Below are 15,164 nucleotides of genomic sequence, written 5' to 3'. Positions count from 1 at the left end.
GGGGTTGATCCCGCAGAACCCGCCGGATTCCGCCGAGTCCGGCCTCCGAGCGGTCGGCGCCCGGCCCCCCTCCCCCTCCCAAAGCCGTAGCTCCACCGGAGACGATCGGCGGCTCTTCTCGTTTGAGGGGGGTTTTTTTTTAAGCCCGGGCTCCCGCCGCGATTGATGGGAACGGAGCGGAAGAGGAAGGTGAGCTTGTTCGACGTGGTGGACGAGGCGTCGGTCTCCGCTAAGCTCGCGAAATCCAACGGGGTCATGACCGCCGGCGGCGGCGGCGGAGGCAACGGCAACCTCGGCGGGAGCAGCTTGGTAAACCGCTGGAATGGGAGGGTCTTCTCGCAGCGGTATTACGAGATACTGGAGAAGAGGCGGACTTTGCCCGTTTGGCACCAGAAACAGGAGTTCTTGGAGGTGCTCAAGAATAACCAGACCTTGATCCTGGTCGGCGAGACGGGCAGCGGTAAAACAACTCAGGTCAGTTTGTTTTGGCGTGCTTCGGTTGTGTGTCTTGTGGGTGGGGAAGTGCTGGATTCAGGGTTTCCTAATTGCGAGGCTGCTTGCTCTTGTGGATTTAATCTGTGAAGTCGATTTCATTTAGAAGCAGGTTTTGAAGCTATGGTCCGTCTTCTGAGCTTTACTACTTCTGATAGGAACACGTTTCATGTCCTTTGACTGCTTCCTTGTTTGAAGTGTGGTACTTTGCGGGGGGGTTATGAGACTGCTGTCATTGCTACTTTTGGGTGATGGTTTGTTATCCTATATATGAGCCAACTGTCTAAACTGGTTGGGCAATGATAATTCTGTTTGGTATTGATGGCGAACGATGCTTTTGGGCAAGAAATTTTGATTGGGAATGTTTTCTAGTCTAGTTGTACAGTGTTGATGTAGCACTGGCGGGGAAGGAATTATCAGACCAATTGGTTTTATGTGCTTTACATTCTGTGCTTGCGGAAAGTTTTTTCGAGGTTTCTGTCAATTTTTGAGTGCTGGCGGCCTGCTTAATATGTTACTCTTTGGTCTCAGATGAAATTTTTATGTAGTTTTAAATAGGCTGCTAAATGAGCAAACGATTTTCCACTACAGATTCCCCAGTTTGTACTGGAAGCTGTTGATATCGAGACTCCGGATAAACGTAGAAAGATGATGATCGCATGTACTCAACCTCGTAGAGTGGCTGCAATGTCTGTATCTCGACGTGTTGCAGAGGAGATGGATGTAACTATCGGAGAAGAGGTTGGTTATAGTATTCGTTTTGAAGACTGCAGTAGTGCAAGAACTGTTTTGAAGTAAGCACCTGTTTCCTCCTTCAAGCTCTTCATTGCTACGTCGACGACTTAAAATTCTGTTGTTTTGCAATTTTACTACAGTTGTGTTGCTTGTATTTAGCATCCCTACTTCAATCAGAAAAATATTTATACACGTTTGATTGCTTTCAGGTATCTGACGGATGGTATGCTTCTAAGAGAAGCAATGACAGATCCACTTTTGGAACGCTATAAGGTTATAATTCTTGATGAAGCTCACGAGAGAACTTTGGCGACAGACGTGTTATTTGGGCTTTTGAAGGAAGTTCTCAGGAATAGACCTGACTTGAAGCTTGTTGTTATGAGTGCTACACTTGAAGCTGAGAAATTTCAATGTTATTTTAGTGGTGCGCCTCTTATGAAAGTTCCTGGACGGCTTCATCCGGTGGAAATTTTCTATACTCAGGAACCTGAGAGAGATTATTTAGAGGCTGCTATCCGTACAGTTGTGCAGATTCATCTGTGTGAACCTCCAGGTGATATACTTGTTTTCCTCACTGGAGAAGAAGAAATTGAAGATGCATGCCGCAAGATTACAAAAGAAACTGGTAATGCGGGTGATCAAGTGGGTCCTGTTAAAGCAGTACCTCTGTATTCAACTCTTCCTCCAGCTATGCAGCAGAAAATTTTTGAACCTGCTCCTCCTCCTTTGAAGGAGGGTGGTCCACCTGGTAGGAAAATTGTAGTGGCAACAAACATTGCAGAAACTTCATTGACCATAGATGGTATAGTTTACGTTATCGACCCTGGGTTTGCTAAGCAAAAAGTGTATAACCCTCGAGTGCGTGTTGAATCATTATTGGTATCTCCTATTTCTAAGGCTAGTGCACACCAGAGGGCAGGACGTGCTGGAAGAACTCAGCCAGGAAAATGTTTTAGGCTTTATACTGAAAAAAGTTTCCACGGCGATCTTCAGCCTCAGACTTATCCAGAAATTTTACGGTCTAACCTTGCAAATACAGTTCTTACCTTGAAAAAACTAGGTATAGATGATCTTGTGCATTTTGATTTCATGGACCCTCCTGCCCCTGAGACATTGATGCGAGCGTTGGAGGTCTTGAATTACCTTGGAGCATTGGATGATGAAGGGAACTTGACCAAACTAGGGGAAATCATGAGTGAATTTCCTTTGGATCCTCAGATGTCAAAGATGCTGGTGGTTAGTCCGGAGTTCAACTGTTCAAATGAAATATTGTCAGTCTCAGCTATGCTTTCAGGTGCTTTTATTTCTTCGTGCATTTATTGTTTTGTTGCTTGTGAGTCGGAAGCTTTATTGGTACAGCATTTTGCATTCCATTCCATTTTGCCGTTTAAAATTCTGTCTTTTCTTTGGCACGTAAAAGTTGTGTTGCCATGCTCATGATAGCAGACATGCTTCTGTTCACTTGGGTGCACAAGCGCTTGTGTATGCATATTGTAAGATTTTCAAGTGTCGCATTAGGTTGTCATCAGCAACTGTTTTGTCTGGGTTCCATGCCTTCGTTGGCATGCACCATAGGATTCTAAGTAAGTGCTGACGCAGATAGTTGCAGTTTCTCAGTATTATCTCTTGAAGCAAATGGTATCTTCTCGCCTCTATGCATCGCTGACCTTCCGTGGGCCTCTCCTGTGATAACCAATTTTTTCTCTAGTACCAAATTGCTTTGTCCGGCCTAGGGAGGCTCAAAAGGCTGCAGATGAAGCTAAAGCTAGGTTTGGACACATTGATGGGGATCACCTTACCCTCTTGAATGTATACCACGCCTACAAGCAGAATAGTGAGTTGTAATCCCTTAAATTTATTGTGTAGTTTGTCTTGTTGTTTCCAGTTGGTGATACTAATTTTACTTGTCATTGTGGTCCAGATGAGGATTCATCTTGGTGCTATGAGAATTTTGTCAATCACAGGGCGTTGAAGGCTGCTGATAATGTGAGACAGCAGCTTGTCCGCATCATGGCAAGGTTTAACCTCAAGCTATGCAGCACAGATTTCAACAGCCGTGACTACTACATCAACATAAGAAAGGCCATGCTTGCTGGGTACTTCATGCAGGTGGCTCATCTGGAGAGGACGGGACATTACCTAACCGTCAAGGACAATCAGGTACTTACTGTTAGATTTTTAAGCTTCAAAAAGTAACGATCTAATATGGTATATTAAATATCCTATTGGTTAGTTTTCTATCATCCCTTTTGAGTGTATTTTGTGTATCTATTTTGGTGGGAAGTGTTGCTCTGCTTGTCTCAGATGACGGTGTGTTCTTTCCAGGTTGTGCACTTGCATCCTTCAACTTGTCTGGATCACAAGCCTGAGTGGGTCATTTACAATGAATATGTCTTAACTAGCAGGAATTTTATACGGACAGTTACCGATGTTCGTGGCGACTGGTACATCTCCCTCCCTCACCCCCACCCCTACCCCGCAATTTCTCTCTCTCTCTCAAAAGCGCCATTTATCATTTCTCATTACTGATTATTCTTGTAATTTTCCTTGACTGCAGGCTGGTTGATATAGCACCTCACTACTACGATTTGGTAAACTTTCCGCAGTGTGAGGCTAAGAGAGTTCTTGAGAAGCTTTATAAGAAGAAGGAAAGGGAAAGGGAGGAAAGCAAGAACAGGAAGTGATACTGTGCTTCAGTTGGCTGAGCCGTGCTTCCTGGAGCCCTTATTTCGAGGAGGGTTCACGATCTAGGGGTTGATGATCAAGAGCATGCTGAGGTTCGTGGAATCTACTAACGCATTCTGGGCTCTGGCATTGCTTGGCGCTCGACAGCGAAACACAAGAGTAGCCCTGTTTTTGTATCATTTTCTGGGATAGATGCCTTCATAATGTTAGTTTGTCGTAGTATTGTCCCAATAGTAATGTTATTGCAATTTGTTTCAAGACTTGATGACTTCAACCTTAGTGGAAAGAAATGAACGTCATTTCTACACCGTCAGATGTTTCTATTTTCCCATTCTCCGCAGCATCTTTACGTTCGGTGATGGTAACATGGACAAAGAATATGATAAGGAGCCATATTCTTTAATTGTATCACAAGGTAAATGAAACTAGACGCTGCTAGACATGAAAATTGCAGGAAAAGGTTTCGCTATATTTTCATTAGGTTTGTCATTGCAATTCTTGAATCTCCCAGCTCAGCAGACTCAAGAGAGACGGAATTTGTCTATCAAAGATCAACTCAACATTACGAGCCATTACATAGATTGTGGTAATTCTCAGTTTTGGTGGTTCCATGGTTGTAAATGGTGTGCTCAATGATCTCTCCTCATCCTGGGCTTAGCTTTTTCATTCTGCCTGAGATGCTGGCCCATTATTGCACGACTCCGGTGCATGTGAGCCTAATGCGCATGCACTCCCGCACAGGTCTCACCTTATTCAACGACGCGCGTAAGTTGGGCTTCGCATATACCGGGATCATGCCAGATTTTCCCAACGCGGGGTTCTTGAGAAAGGGCACAATTAAGAGTGTAAGTTTGGTGCGTTCATTGCCTGCAATGGAATAGCAGCAACGTCGATTAACTCAATTCTTATCGAACAAAAGACCAAACAAAAAACAGTTAAAAGTGACAACGACCTTTACAGCTCAGTCGGAAGCAGATGAAGAAATTCTCAGTTCATTCTGAAGCTTCATAAATTATACATCTAAAACTGGCAACATAAGCTCTCAACACCACTGGAATTGCATGACCTACGATGCAGAGTGTAACGGTAGAAAATCTGAAAAGATAGACCATCCGTCCACCACTTCTATCGAATGTCAGGGACTGAACCTTTGGATGGGTTTCACTTATAATAGCCGGTTTTATGCCTGCTACTGAAAGTTTTATGTCAAATGTCCAAGAACATGGAAAAAGTTGCTCGAAAAGAAATCTTGGCAAGACAAACGTTCCGATGCATTTTGAGGATCTTGAGCTTGAAAAGACACAGGAATAGCAAACACTCCCAAAAAAGAAGATGCTACTGAACTGTAAAAGATGAGATATATATCATCAGCCACCACCGAAAAGATGGCCCTAGGTTGATTCTAGCATATTTTGTGTTTGAAAAAGGGACAATGATAAGCTTCCCATCCCAATGTCACACTAATTTGCTAAGTGAAATTCAGCAGGAAAGAATGACACAACAATTAGGCTCCGCGTGTTTAGTGGAAATTGAATGATTTGGAAAACATTTTTCTAAAACTGATTGTTTGTATCGTTTGAAATAATTAGCCAATGAAAAATGTTATTCATTATCAACAATTATTTTTGTCTAAACATTTCACAGACGATGAAAATAATTTTCATTCGTTCATTTTTGTTAGCAATATAAGTGATCATTTTAAGGAATGTTCAAATTGTTCATTTTCCGCAAAACAAACTGAGCCTTAAAATGGACACAACCACTCATGCTGCCTGCTGGATCTGTTTTAATAGAATCTGATTAGCCATTTTGATCTAATACATCTTTTCTGAGATGGTTATAGATTAGTACCAATCCTAATGAACAGAAGTAGATGCAGAACTCTTACCTTTTGCAAGGCTAGAGCTGGGAATTGAGGTTTTTCTCCATGACTTGCGCACAGTCGTCTGAAGACAAAGACAAGGAGATTACTGTTTGGTAGTCACAACATCTTTGCCAGGCATTCCTTGTTCCAGTCCCTGAAATAATGAAAAAGCTAATAAATAAAACCACTCATACAATACCTAAGTATGACAATGGCAAGGTTCCCACTCAAATGGTTTTGCTGGTTTTACTTCAGAAAATATCTTTAGACTATTCAAGCTCACAAGAGCTGTATACCATCTGATGGATCAAAGATCATGTGTCCAGATCATAGTGAAGGAGTGTCTCACTTATCTGTCATATGAGCCAAGCCAATGTCTCTTCTACGTGCATTCCTAATTCTATCTTTTCTCACCTGCAAAAGAATCCAATTTGCCTCCTCCGCTCTACACTTGCTTGGTGCACATGTTGCTACCAGAGTATTAAGTATCTTGTCCCATATAAGCATGGTCAATCTTATTCTGGTCCCATTGCATTTTCTCCAGAGTAAAGTGGTTTTTAATCGGGCAATACACCAAAAAGCACTTCCCATTTCATCTATTGTGCATGTATTCCAATAGCAATACTCCATCAAAATCTCCATCTTCCATATTGCAATTCACAATTGCCCCACTTTCACTGCTTATATTCTCCAGCTTCTTCGTATATCTCTCACTACTTGTCCCGCTTTCTGTGAAATGAAAACACAAAGCATCTATTTAATAGCCTGACCACTAGGAAGTATTTGAATATTTGTCATCAAACCATTCAGAAATAATAACACCAACGTGGACCAAGCCATAGAAACATCAAATCTCCCCTATAAGTACTGAAGTCTTATGGACACTTATGTGCACCACAGAGTTTAATACTCACCAGGAACAACGAACATGCGATCAATAATTTGTTTTGATGATCACTTAACTCAGAAGAGAAGCCATATCAGCAGGCCAGATACGTATGACGAGAAACAGTGACCTAGCACTCAAATCTGATGCACGTCCCTTAAATTGGTCTGCATCCGTTGCTTAGTGGCTCATATCACGGTGACTCGTTTTTCGCTGGATAAAGATGTTGGTGGCAAGAACTAGGAACTGGAAATACATTTTTGAGAGCTTAGTGCTTCTAGAACATTTTATATCCATTCGATAACAAATAATGATTAGTTATCATTCATCAAGAAGTATCAAGCCAACTAGCTGCAATCTGCTTCCTCACATGCCATTTTCTCATCATCCTTTTTAAATTTAGTACTCTGCTCCATGATTCATTTTCACCATGAATCTTTAGCAGCATTATATATGCTGCAGGATGATGTTCCTTCAATCTTCGAATTCCCTTTTCGGCAAATTCACCAAATTCCAAACTTGAATGCATCGTGCAAGCTCCAATGAAAGCACCCCAAACTACTACGTCGGGCTCCATGGGCATTTCATCAATTAGCTTCTTTGCCTTCTCGAGCTGTCCAGCCTTTCCATACAGGTCTACCATGCATGCGTAGTGCTCTAACTCTGGTTGTATCCCATACTTTGTCTTCATGCAGTTGAAGAACTTAGCACCTTCTTCAACCAGTCCTCCGTGAACACATGCTGACAAGAGATTAATGAATGTTATTGGATCAGGCTTAGTACCAATTTCAACCATGCTTTCAAAAATTTCTAATGCTTTTTTTCCCGGCCCATGCCAGGCATATCCTCCCATAATCGCATTCCATGAAGCAATGTTTTTGTTCTGGATGTTTGCAAAGATGCAAAATGCAGCATCAATTGCCCCACAATTTGCATACATATCGACAAGGGAGGTCAAAACAACCACATCATCTGATTCAGGGATACCACACTTTACGATGCTCGAGTGAACTTGCTGACCCATGATAAGAGAAGATGCCCCCGCACACGCATTTAAAACACAAGAATAATGGAAAACATTTGGCCGGCTCCCCGATTTAACCATCAGGACAAACAGCTTCAGAGCATCCTCATGCTTTTCGTTCTTCACATATCCATTGATCATCGCCGTCCATGAAAACACATCCCTCACGCTCATCCTATCAAAAACAGATCGAGCTTCGTCAATCCTTCTGTTCCTGACATAACCGCTTAGCAAACAAGTCCAAGAAACAACGTCCTTCTGGCTCTCCGGCATTAAGTGAAAGAATCTCTTTGCCTCCTCCACACGTCCCATTTCCATATAACCACTCACCAGAGCATTCCATGACGAAGCAGGTTTCACCGAAAGCTCATCGAAAACTCTTTCCAAAGCTAACGGATCGCCAACATTTGCATAGCCTTTCATCAATGCCGAACCAACGACGACGTCAGATACCATCCCCAAACAAACTATACGGGCATGAATTTGGTGGACTAAAATTTTGAACCTAGTGTCCAAAAAGGAGCTGATAGCCATGGATATGGTGTATGCATTAGGCAAGACACCGCATCTCCCAAGTTCTCCGAAACAACCATACACATCCTCTGGCCTTCTAGCTCTGTAATAACCCGACAGCATCGTGTTCCACGAGACGACGTCCTTAAAGGGCATTCCGTCGAACAAGTCTCGGGCTTGATGCAAAGGGCGGTTCCGAACATAATCCCGGAGCAATATATTCCAAGAAAAGACGTCACCAGAAGTGGGTACGCGATCAAAGCCTTCGTGGGCATCTCCCAAGTTCGTGTTTTGAAGGCGAGATTTCAGTAGGGCCGTAGGAGGGAGAGCGCAGATGCTGGGAATCCTTGTGAAATGGAAGGCCTTGTTCCTCGCCGTCTTGCACATGGTGGGTGCGCGAGCTGACGAGCGAAAGAGCTTGCAGGATCAATATCACTTCCCGCGGCATTCCGTCTCAAACTTGCTGTCGGAAGGCCTCCATTGAAAAGAGCAGACGCAAGGACGACGACGACATGATCACCGAACAGGAAGCCGGTCTTTGGTTTTGGTCCCAAAAGAGAATGGAAGATCCTTGAATTCCTCGAAAACCCAATAGATCTCTTTTGGTCTGAGTTTGAGGTTTGCTCATAGTCATATGGTTAGGCCATTGCTCCAACAATCATTGAATCTCGAGGGACGTATCTGATCGAAATTTAGCTCGATTTCTACACTTCTATTGTTTGGACATCCAAATTCGAACTTTTGTTTCTTGTTGAGGTGGTTACATGGATCTGATTCGAAGGTAGTTGGTGTTTTTCTGTGATGTTTATCACCATGGCCGTTTATAGATCTGACGAAAAAGATGATTATCAAAATATCAAATTTTTTGAGATTCTTAGGTAATTGCTACTTGGGTCGGCACAAGGACAAATGCGGTACAAATTTGTGATCGACCCAAACTTTCTTGCGATTCGCTGTTCGTCGTTATGGTCTGTCGGTCCGCATCACTTTCAGCTAATAATGGACATGCGAATACTTACACGACACAAGAATGCTATTACAACAACTATGAACAACCTATACTGGTCATAGCAGCGACATCGATGGATCGAAAGCAGTAGTTGCCTAATGGTCCTCAACTTTAGGTGATTACTGAAGTTCATGGTCTCCCACCGGTCAAAGCTCTGTAGAGTTCATCGATCTGCGCCTGTCCAAATGCGACAAAGTGGGTGTCCTCCGTTGTTGAGTTAGACATCAAATGCCGAGAGCTTTAACGAGAACGGAATGAAACATTTACCTGATAGTGGTTTAGCAGCTTGTTTCTCTTCTTCTTGAGCGTTGCAGTCACCAGATCTCTTTCCATGTCGAACAGGAGCGGTTCGAGGATGACTCCTTTGATGTACTCGAAGCCCCTCAGCTGGTGAGAAAAGCGGCGGTAAATCGATTCCGAGCAAAGGACAATAAGATTAAAATGGACGAGATTAACTCAGGTTCTATAGGATTATCTGATGTCCAACAGCATATACCTCGTTTCTTTGGGCAACGTCTCTGAACTCAGCGAGGATGTGCTCTTTCAACAGATTGAGAGAACAAAGTTCGGTAAAGGACCCTGGGTAGCCGTTCGCGACCGCCCACTTTCTGGTGTTCTCTTTGTGCGGTACGACGACTGCGACGAGCATTGATTTGAAGCTGTCCCCATACACCCAAACCTTAACAAGCATGATAATACGGGAAGTGAGAACTCCGGATTGTTTTCTATTGCCAATCTAGTGATCGAGGAAATTATAGAGATGACAAACAGAAAGCCATGATGCCTCACATCTTCTACTATTGCGGTGACTCCATAAACATTTTCCAAATACTCGAGCGCAACATACTCTCCTTGGGAGAGCTTTACAAGATTCTTCTTCCGATCGATGATCTTGACGATGCCATTAGGAAGTATTTCCCCAATGTCCCCTGAAAGATCACAGAAGTTGCCAGTGAGTACTGTCATGATGCGACTTGTTCTGATCGGTGTCCGTTCACATGAAGGATAGCATGCGGAATCTAATGTCGGCCAAACCTGTATGGAACCAGCCGTCCTTTATAGATTCTCTCGTCAACTCGGGATTTTTGTAGTATTCTGAAAAAACGGACTTCCCTCTAACACATATCTCGCCACATGGAGGGTTCCCCAGTGGATTGTAGCCCATCTCTGGAACTTCTTCTAGGCGCATCTCGTTGTATACGGACACCACGCCGACGGATCCAATCAAGGACATTTCGTCAGGAAATCCGAGAGCTGTTGGCCCGCAGGTTTCGGTCAAGCCTGAAGAAATTTCAAAGTGACTAAATCAGAATTCACTTACAAGCTGGATAATGTTCGAGTATGTTAGAGTTGCATTATCTGCCATCCATATAATGACCTTAAGCCAAACTAAATAGCATGCCTTGAGATCAAGCCAATACAGATGAGTATCTAATAGCAGAAGCTAAACCAAACGTTGCAAGTATGACTTTTCAATTAGATTACGAGATGAAATTAAGTAATCTATAACGGACCAACTTAGTTTAATTTACTATCATAGATAAAAAAAATACACCTGAATTAATAGACTACACGAATTAACATTGAAGAAGATTAAAGTTTCTGTTAATAAGGGGTAATTAAGCCTTCTTTTTTTTTTTGGCTCCAATCAATGTAAAGAATAATAGATATAGTTCATTACCATAGCCTTGTACCACAAAAGCACAGCAAGTAACCCGCAGAAACTCTTCGATCTCGGAGCTCAATGGCGCGCCTCCAGATACTATAAGGCGAAGCCTCCCACCTAAAATAGCTTTGACCTGCAAGGCGATTAAGTAACTCAGCGGGGAAAACCACTTTTCCTTTTCTGGGCGAGCGAGCGCCTCTGGTATTGTCTTGAAAATATGAACATGAGTGGTGAGTAACGAGATTAAGAGAGAAAAAATTGAAACACGGGACAACCTTCCTGAAAGCCAGCAAATCCGCCAGCGGCGATGCGTCCTTTTGTTTATATCCCAGATTCATCCAGCATAGTTTGCTGTATAAGAAAAGGAGCAATCATACACATAAATTTTTCTTTATTGGTGGGAGCAAAAGACTTCTGCTGTCTATGTGAGGGTGAGAGATCGACTAGCTGCGACAAACCAAAGGAACTTACTGCCTGTAGAGGAGATTGAATATCCTCTGCTTCCATGGATTGAGTTCTTCTACGGCCACTTTAATGCCTATCACATAGATAACTTATTTTCAGGGAATTTATAAGTTCGGAAACAAAATCAATGTAGCGAGACATTTTCTTGCAATCATTTGAACTTTGAAGGGACACTTCCCTTACTTTCATGTATCTTTTCGAATACTCGAGGCACGCCCGCAAATAACGTCGGCTTTAACTCCATCAGATCATCTCTCAGTGCTTTCAAGTCCTTTCAGCAACAGAATGAGCATGACTTAGCAAATGAATTCCTTCAATCGAGTGATCAAAAACACGGGACTAGAAGTTTAGGAGCAGAAGAGACATTAATTGCCCGATGAGTCAAGAGAGCACGTATGAACTTGCATAAGGAGAATGATTAGAGTTTTTGGTCGGTCCAAGAATTCTAGCATGGCAGACAGTCGAGTAACTGAATATAATATTAGTGACGTACCCCATGATAATAGCCGACTGCAGCGCCCTTATAAAAAAAATATTCCTCGATGGCACGGTCAAGACTGTGAGCAAGCGGCAAGAAAGATAGATACACATCGTCCACCGTCATCTGTTTGTCCTCAAAAAGCCATGTCAAAACTCACCAGAGGATCAAATTCTCAAAGACAATGAAATACTGAAGATCTAATTTACCTTTTCTTCAAGTTGCTCCAAAAAGTGTTCCAATCCTGTTACAAGAGCCGCGATGTTTTCATGTGTCAGAACAACACCTTTCGGATCTCCACTGGTGCCACTGGTGTACATGATTGTGCAGATGTCAAAAGGCCGAGGCGGCAAAATGTCTGATGGATTTTCCTTTCCCTGGTGAAAGTCGAATATCTAAAATGAGGAAAGAGATAATCAAGGGCAACACTGTTTGTGCTATCCACAAACTAGTATAACGGTTTCGTTTATTTCTCTCGCCATAGCTTTTATGTGGCTGCACTAAAACCATAGTATATCGGGGTTTTCACAGATTTCAGAGATCAGCATGTGGCTGCACTAAGGCCATGTTCACAGTTAATGATCTCATCGACTAGCAACCCGGCAGATTATTCTCGAACAAAAATAAAAAAAATGACAGTGACAAGAACATAAAATTCTTGAGCGCCTGACATATGTAGATCTATAAAGGTGAAAATATCGAGAAACACACCATCTGAAGGAACTCATCCCATGTATAAGGTATAGTCCCGGTTTGAACCACCTTTTCTTTCTCGCCCTCTGCCAAAGACGTAAAGCAAATGATCGCTGCAAACAAAATTTAACCTCCATTAATTGGACTTCCGGCAATTGCAAGAAACCAAGAAAGATCAGAGAAATCCTCACATTTTAGCTTTTTGGCAGGAAGGCAATCTGGATTTAGTAGCTGCAAATCAATGAATAGAGGAGAATTCAGTGTGATTTATTACTGCTGCGCATATCGATATCACTAGGAAGCCATCTGATAATCTCAAAAAGCAGACAGAAAAAATCTTTCATGGTACTCACTTCTTTTGCTTTCTTATCTTGGACAAAAACAAAATTTATCTCCGCGTGGTCCAGTATGAAGTTAACAGCTCCTGGACCTGCCTCCAAGAAAATCCTCAAGTGAGGCTCAATAAACACAGATTAAAGCAAGAAAATGCTAATAAATCCTATTTAGTTGGAAATCAGCATATAGAATTGCAATCTAGATAAGGCTGCTTATTACTCATTCTTATGTACAGTCTTTCTAATGGAACATACGCTCCAAACATGCAAGAACATTTAATGGCAAACAATCATGTTGCTTCATTAGCTAGTTGACCGATTTTTCGAGTAAATTTAACTTTTGGCCGAAAGCATCAAGCCACTCAGACAGGAGAGATATAGCTCTACAGCACGAGACACTCGCTCATATACAGTTCAAGATATTAGAACAGGAAATTCCTTGAAGAAACAATACCGAGGGTATCGTAGAGAGGCACACATACCAAACTGTATGCGTTGCAAGCCTACACCAAATTCCCAAAAGCCATTTAGCATAGTCTCAAGACTGGTAAAAGCTAATCGAGCGGGGTAGATAAATGACAGCAATCAGATTGGGTAAGAGAAAAAGAAAGTGAGAAACGAACCTCCATTGCCATAGCCCACTGCGGGCAGTTCGCTCCGTAAATTCCCACTCTGGAGCCCTATGAAAGGGGACAAAGATAGCACTGTGAAACAAGATTGAAATTTGCTCTAAATCACCTAATCTAATCCATCTATGCATGAGAATTTGCAAGTGTCAATCTCTATCAAAAAATTTCGGTAGTGTTCACATCCTTACAGGTTCAGCTCCTGATGCACGTAATGCAGAACCGATATGCAAGACTTCGTCGTAGACTTCCTTGTAGGATTTCCAGGCGTAAGGTCCTGGCTGCAGCACAAAATGAAAGCACTTCGTAATCGAAAAACGAATTTATAGGCATACAATTTTTGCGCATAATACCTGCTTTTCTAGTGAATAAAAAGTAGCTCCAAAGATTGCAACATTTCACAGAATGTACCTTTCCGCTAATTATTTTGCGCCATCCAAGCATCTTGTTTTTAGGATGCTTTTCAACGGATACCCTGCATCGCATACATTCCTGTCATAAGCGGAATCTAGTGACAGTTATATATAGATCCTTTTAAACTAATCCGTGGCATTGCATCCGTGATGCTTTACGTTTTGAGCACTCGAGGCAATTCAACCTTAGTATTCTCCAAATACGACAAAGATTTTGCTTCACACACAGGTCCTACTCCGTTTGCTTCCTCTAATTCTCTTGTAACCATTGAAGAGATGCTTTTTTCGTTTCTGTACTTTTTGCCAAAGCAAGGTTAAAACACTCATTGCCCATCCTTTTTGATATGCGTAGTTGACAATATGAATTACCTGAAAATGTCCCATGTTGTATTTATGTCGGGATCAGTTGGAGGAAACCCATTTTTGGCAAGTAGATTCCGATAGACGGGGCCGACCGAGGGCTTTCCATCTCGGCCCTCCCTTCCATCCTCGACCTTGGCCGCAAAGACCTTCATTTGCTTTATCTATGAAACATGGATGACACAAAGACAAAGCTCATGGAACTTTACTAAAGTCAGCAGCAGAAGATGTCAACACAAAAAAAAAAGCGAACTCAACAAAAAGGTCATGAATGGTGCACACCAGAATAGAGAAGCAAGCACTGATACTCACAAAAAATCTCAACTCATCATCAAGTTTCCAGTCAAGTCCTCGGACCCTTTAGATGTACTTAATGAAGAATCAAGACACGACAATTTCAACTAATGAGCCATGCTCAACATAATTAACACTGACGTGACACTCTGTAGTTGACCAAAGAGGATGAAATCTGAAGCTAAAATTTTCACAAAGCAAGGATGAAAATCCCATTAAACAAGCCCAATCCAAGTTACGTTAAAAAAAAAGGGGGAAACCCCCATTTGATCGGTAGTTATGTGGTCAATGGAAAAACAGCAGGAATTGACCGAAAGCTTAAAAATTTGGAGTATGAATGTGGTCCTCGAAAAATCATCAACTTACTCTGCCAACACCCTGCAATTCTGGTGAATATGATTATGATGAAATGGCACTCAAAACATCAACGAATCGCCACCTTCAGATAACTCTTGGGAGAATAACGAAAAAACACAGGAATTTTAGAAACTATAGCTGAAACCATTAGTGGAATATATAGCCTAAGGAACCGTTTTTTAAGTCAAAAGGCAAGCTAAAAACTGCATGCGGAGCCCGCAGAGAAAGAAGAAAAACAAGCAAAAAAGAACGCGACAGAAACCACGACC

General features: G+C 42.3%; 2 protein-coding genes and 1 pseudogene across 4 annotated transcripts; 1 reads left to right on the top strand and 2 right to left on the bottom strand.

Moving 5' to 3' along the window:
* Positions 1–110: 110 nt before the first annotated feature.
* On the top strand, positions 111–4,225 carry LOC115676057 (probable pre-mRNA-splicing factor ATP-dependent RNA helicase DEAH2). 3 transcript variants are annotated; one of them, XM_030598914.2, is made up of 7 exons: positions 122–474; positions 1,084–1,286; positions 1,437–2,521; positions 2,936–3,061; positions 3,149–3,387; positions 3,553–3,671; positions 3,785–4,225. In XM_030598914.2, exons 1-7 carry the CDS (start codon positions 166–168, stop codon positions 3,909–3,911), a joined length of 2,208 nt encoding a protein of 735 aa, XP_030454774.2. In that variant the 5' UTR covers positions 122–165; the 3' UTR covers positions 3,912–4,225. The 3 variants fall into 3 exon arrangements, 2 of the variants coding, with proteins under 2 accessions (XP_030454775.1, XP_030454774.2); XR_004005103.2 differs by lacking the exons at positions 3,553–3,671; positions 3,785–4,225 and having other exon boundaries at positions 111–474; positions 2,827–3,061; positions 3,149–3,185; XM_030598915.2 differs by lacking the exons at positions 3,149–3,387; positions 3,553–3,671; positions 3,785–4,225 and having other exon boundaries at positions 111–474; positions 2,837–2,975.
* Positions 4,226–4,360: 135 nt separating this feature from the next.
* On the bottom strand, positions 4,361–8,798 carry LOC115676058 (pentatricopeptide repeat-containing protein At4g02750-like; annotated as a pseudogene).
* Positions 8,799–9,120: 322 nt separating this feature from the next.
* Positions 9,121–14,928, bottom strand: LOC115676027 (long chain acyl-CoA synthetase 1-like). Its single transcript, XM_056314759.1, has 20 exons — positions 14,905–14,928; positions 14,254–14,408; positions 13,883–13,946; positions 13,663–13,752; positions 13,469–13,525; positions 13,300–13,348; positions 12,864–12,940; positions 12,702–12,741; positions 12,529–12,623; positions 12,027–12,194; positions 11,833–11,943; positions 11,523–11,610; positions 11,346–11,412; positions 11,150–11,225; positions 10,890–11,007; positions 10,244–10,489; positions 9,998–10,137; positions 9,705–9,887; positions 9,476–9,595; positions 9,121–9,385 (listed from the first exon to the last, which is right to left on the bottom strand). Exons 2-20 carry the CDS (start codon positions 14,397–14,399, stop codon positions 9,338–9,340), a joined length of 1,983 nt encoding a protein of 660 aa, XP_056170734.1. The 5' UTR covers positions 14,400–14,408; positions 14,905–14,928; the 3' UTR covers positions 9,121–9,337.
* Between the last annotated feature and the right edge of the window lie 236 nt (positions 14,929–15,164).

The sequence above is a fragment of the Syzygium oleosum genome, unplaced genomic scaffold, assembly GCF_021117445.2.
Source record: "Syzygium oleosum isolate NSW1041296 unplaced genomic scaffold, Sole_v2.1 Sole_v2.01, whole genome shotgun sequence".
NCBI lineage: Eukaryota > Viridiplantae > Streptophyta > Magnoliopsida > Myrtales > Myrtaceae > Syzygium > Syzygium oleosum.
Note: the sequence above shows the minus strand (reverse complement) of the source record. Positions and strands in the feature narration are given on the sequence as shown.

Excerpts from the sequence above, each read along its gene's own strand:
- LOC115676027 (XM_056314759.1), bottom strand. The coding sequence starts at position 14,399 with ATGAAGGTCTTTGCGGCCAAGGTCGAGGATGGAAGGGAGGGCCGAGAT. Across the intron at positions 13,526-13,662 it reads GTGCATCAGGAGCTGAACCT|GGCTCCAGAGTGGGAATTTA; the intron begins GTAAGGATGTGA and ends CCCCTTTCATAG. Across the intron at positions 11,008-11,149 it reads ATTTGCTGGCTTTCAGGAAG|GTCAAAGCTATTTTAGGTGG; the intron begins GTTGTCCCGTGT and ends ATCGCCTTGCAG.
- LOC115676057 (XM_030598914.2), top strand. The coding sequence starts at position 166 with ATGGGAACGGAGCGGAAGAGGAAGGTGAGCTTGTTCGACGTGGTGGAC. Across the intron at positions 2,522-2,935 it reads AGTCTCAGCTATGCTTTCAG|TACCAAATTGCTTTGTCCGG; the intron begins GTGCTTTTATTT and ends TTTTTTCTCTAG. Across the intron at positions 3,388-3,552 it reads TAACCGTCAAGGACAATCAG|GTTGTGCACTTGCATCCTTC; the intron begins GTACTTACTGTT and ends TGTTCTTTCCAG.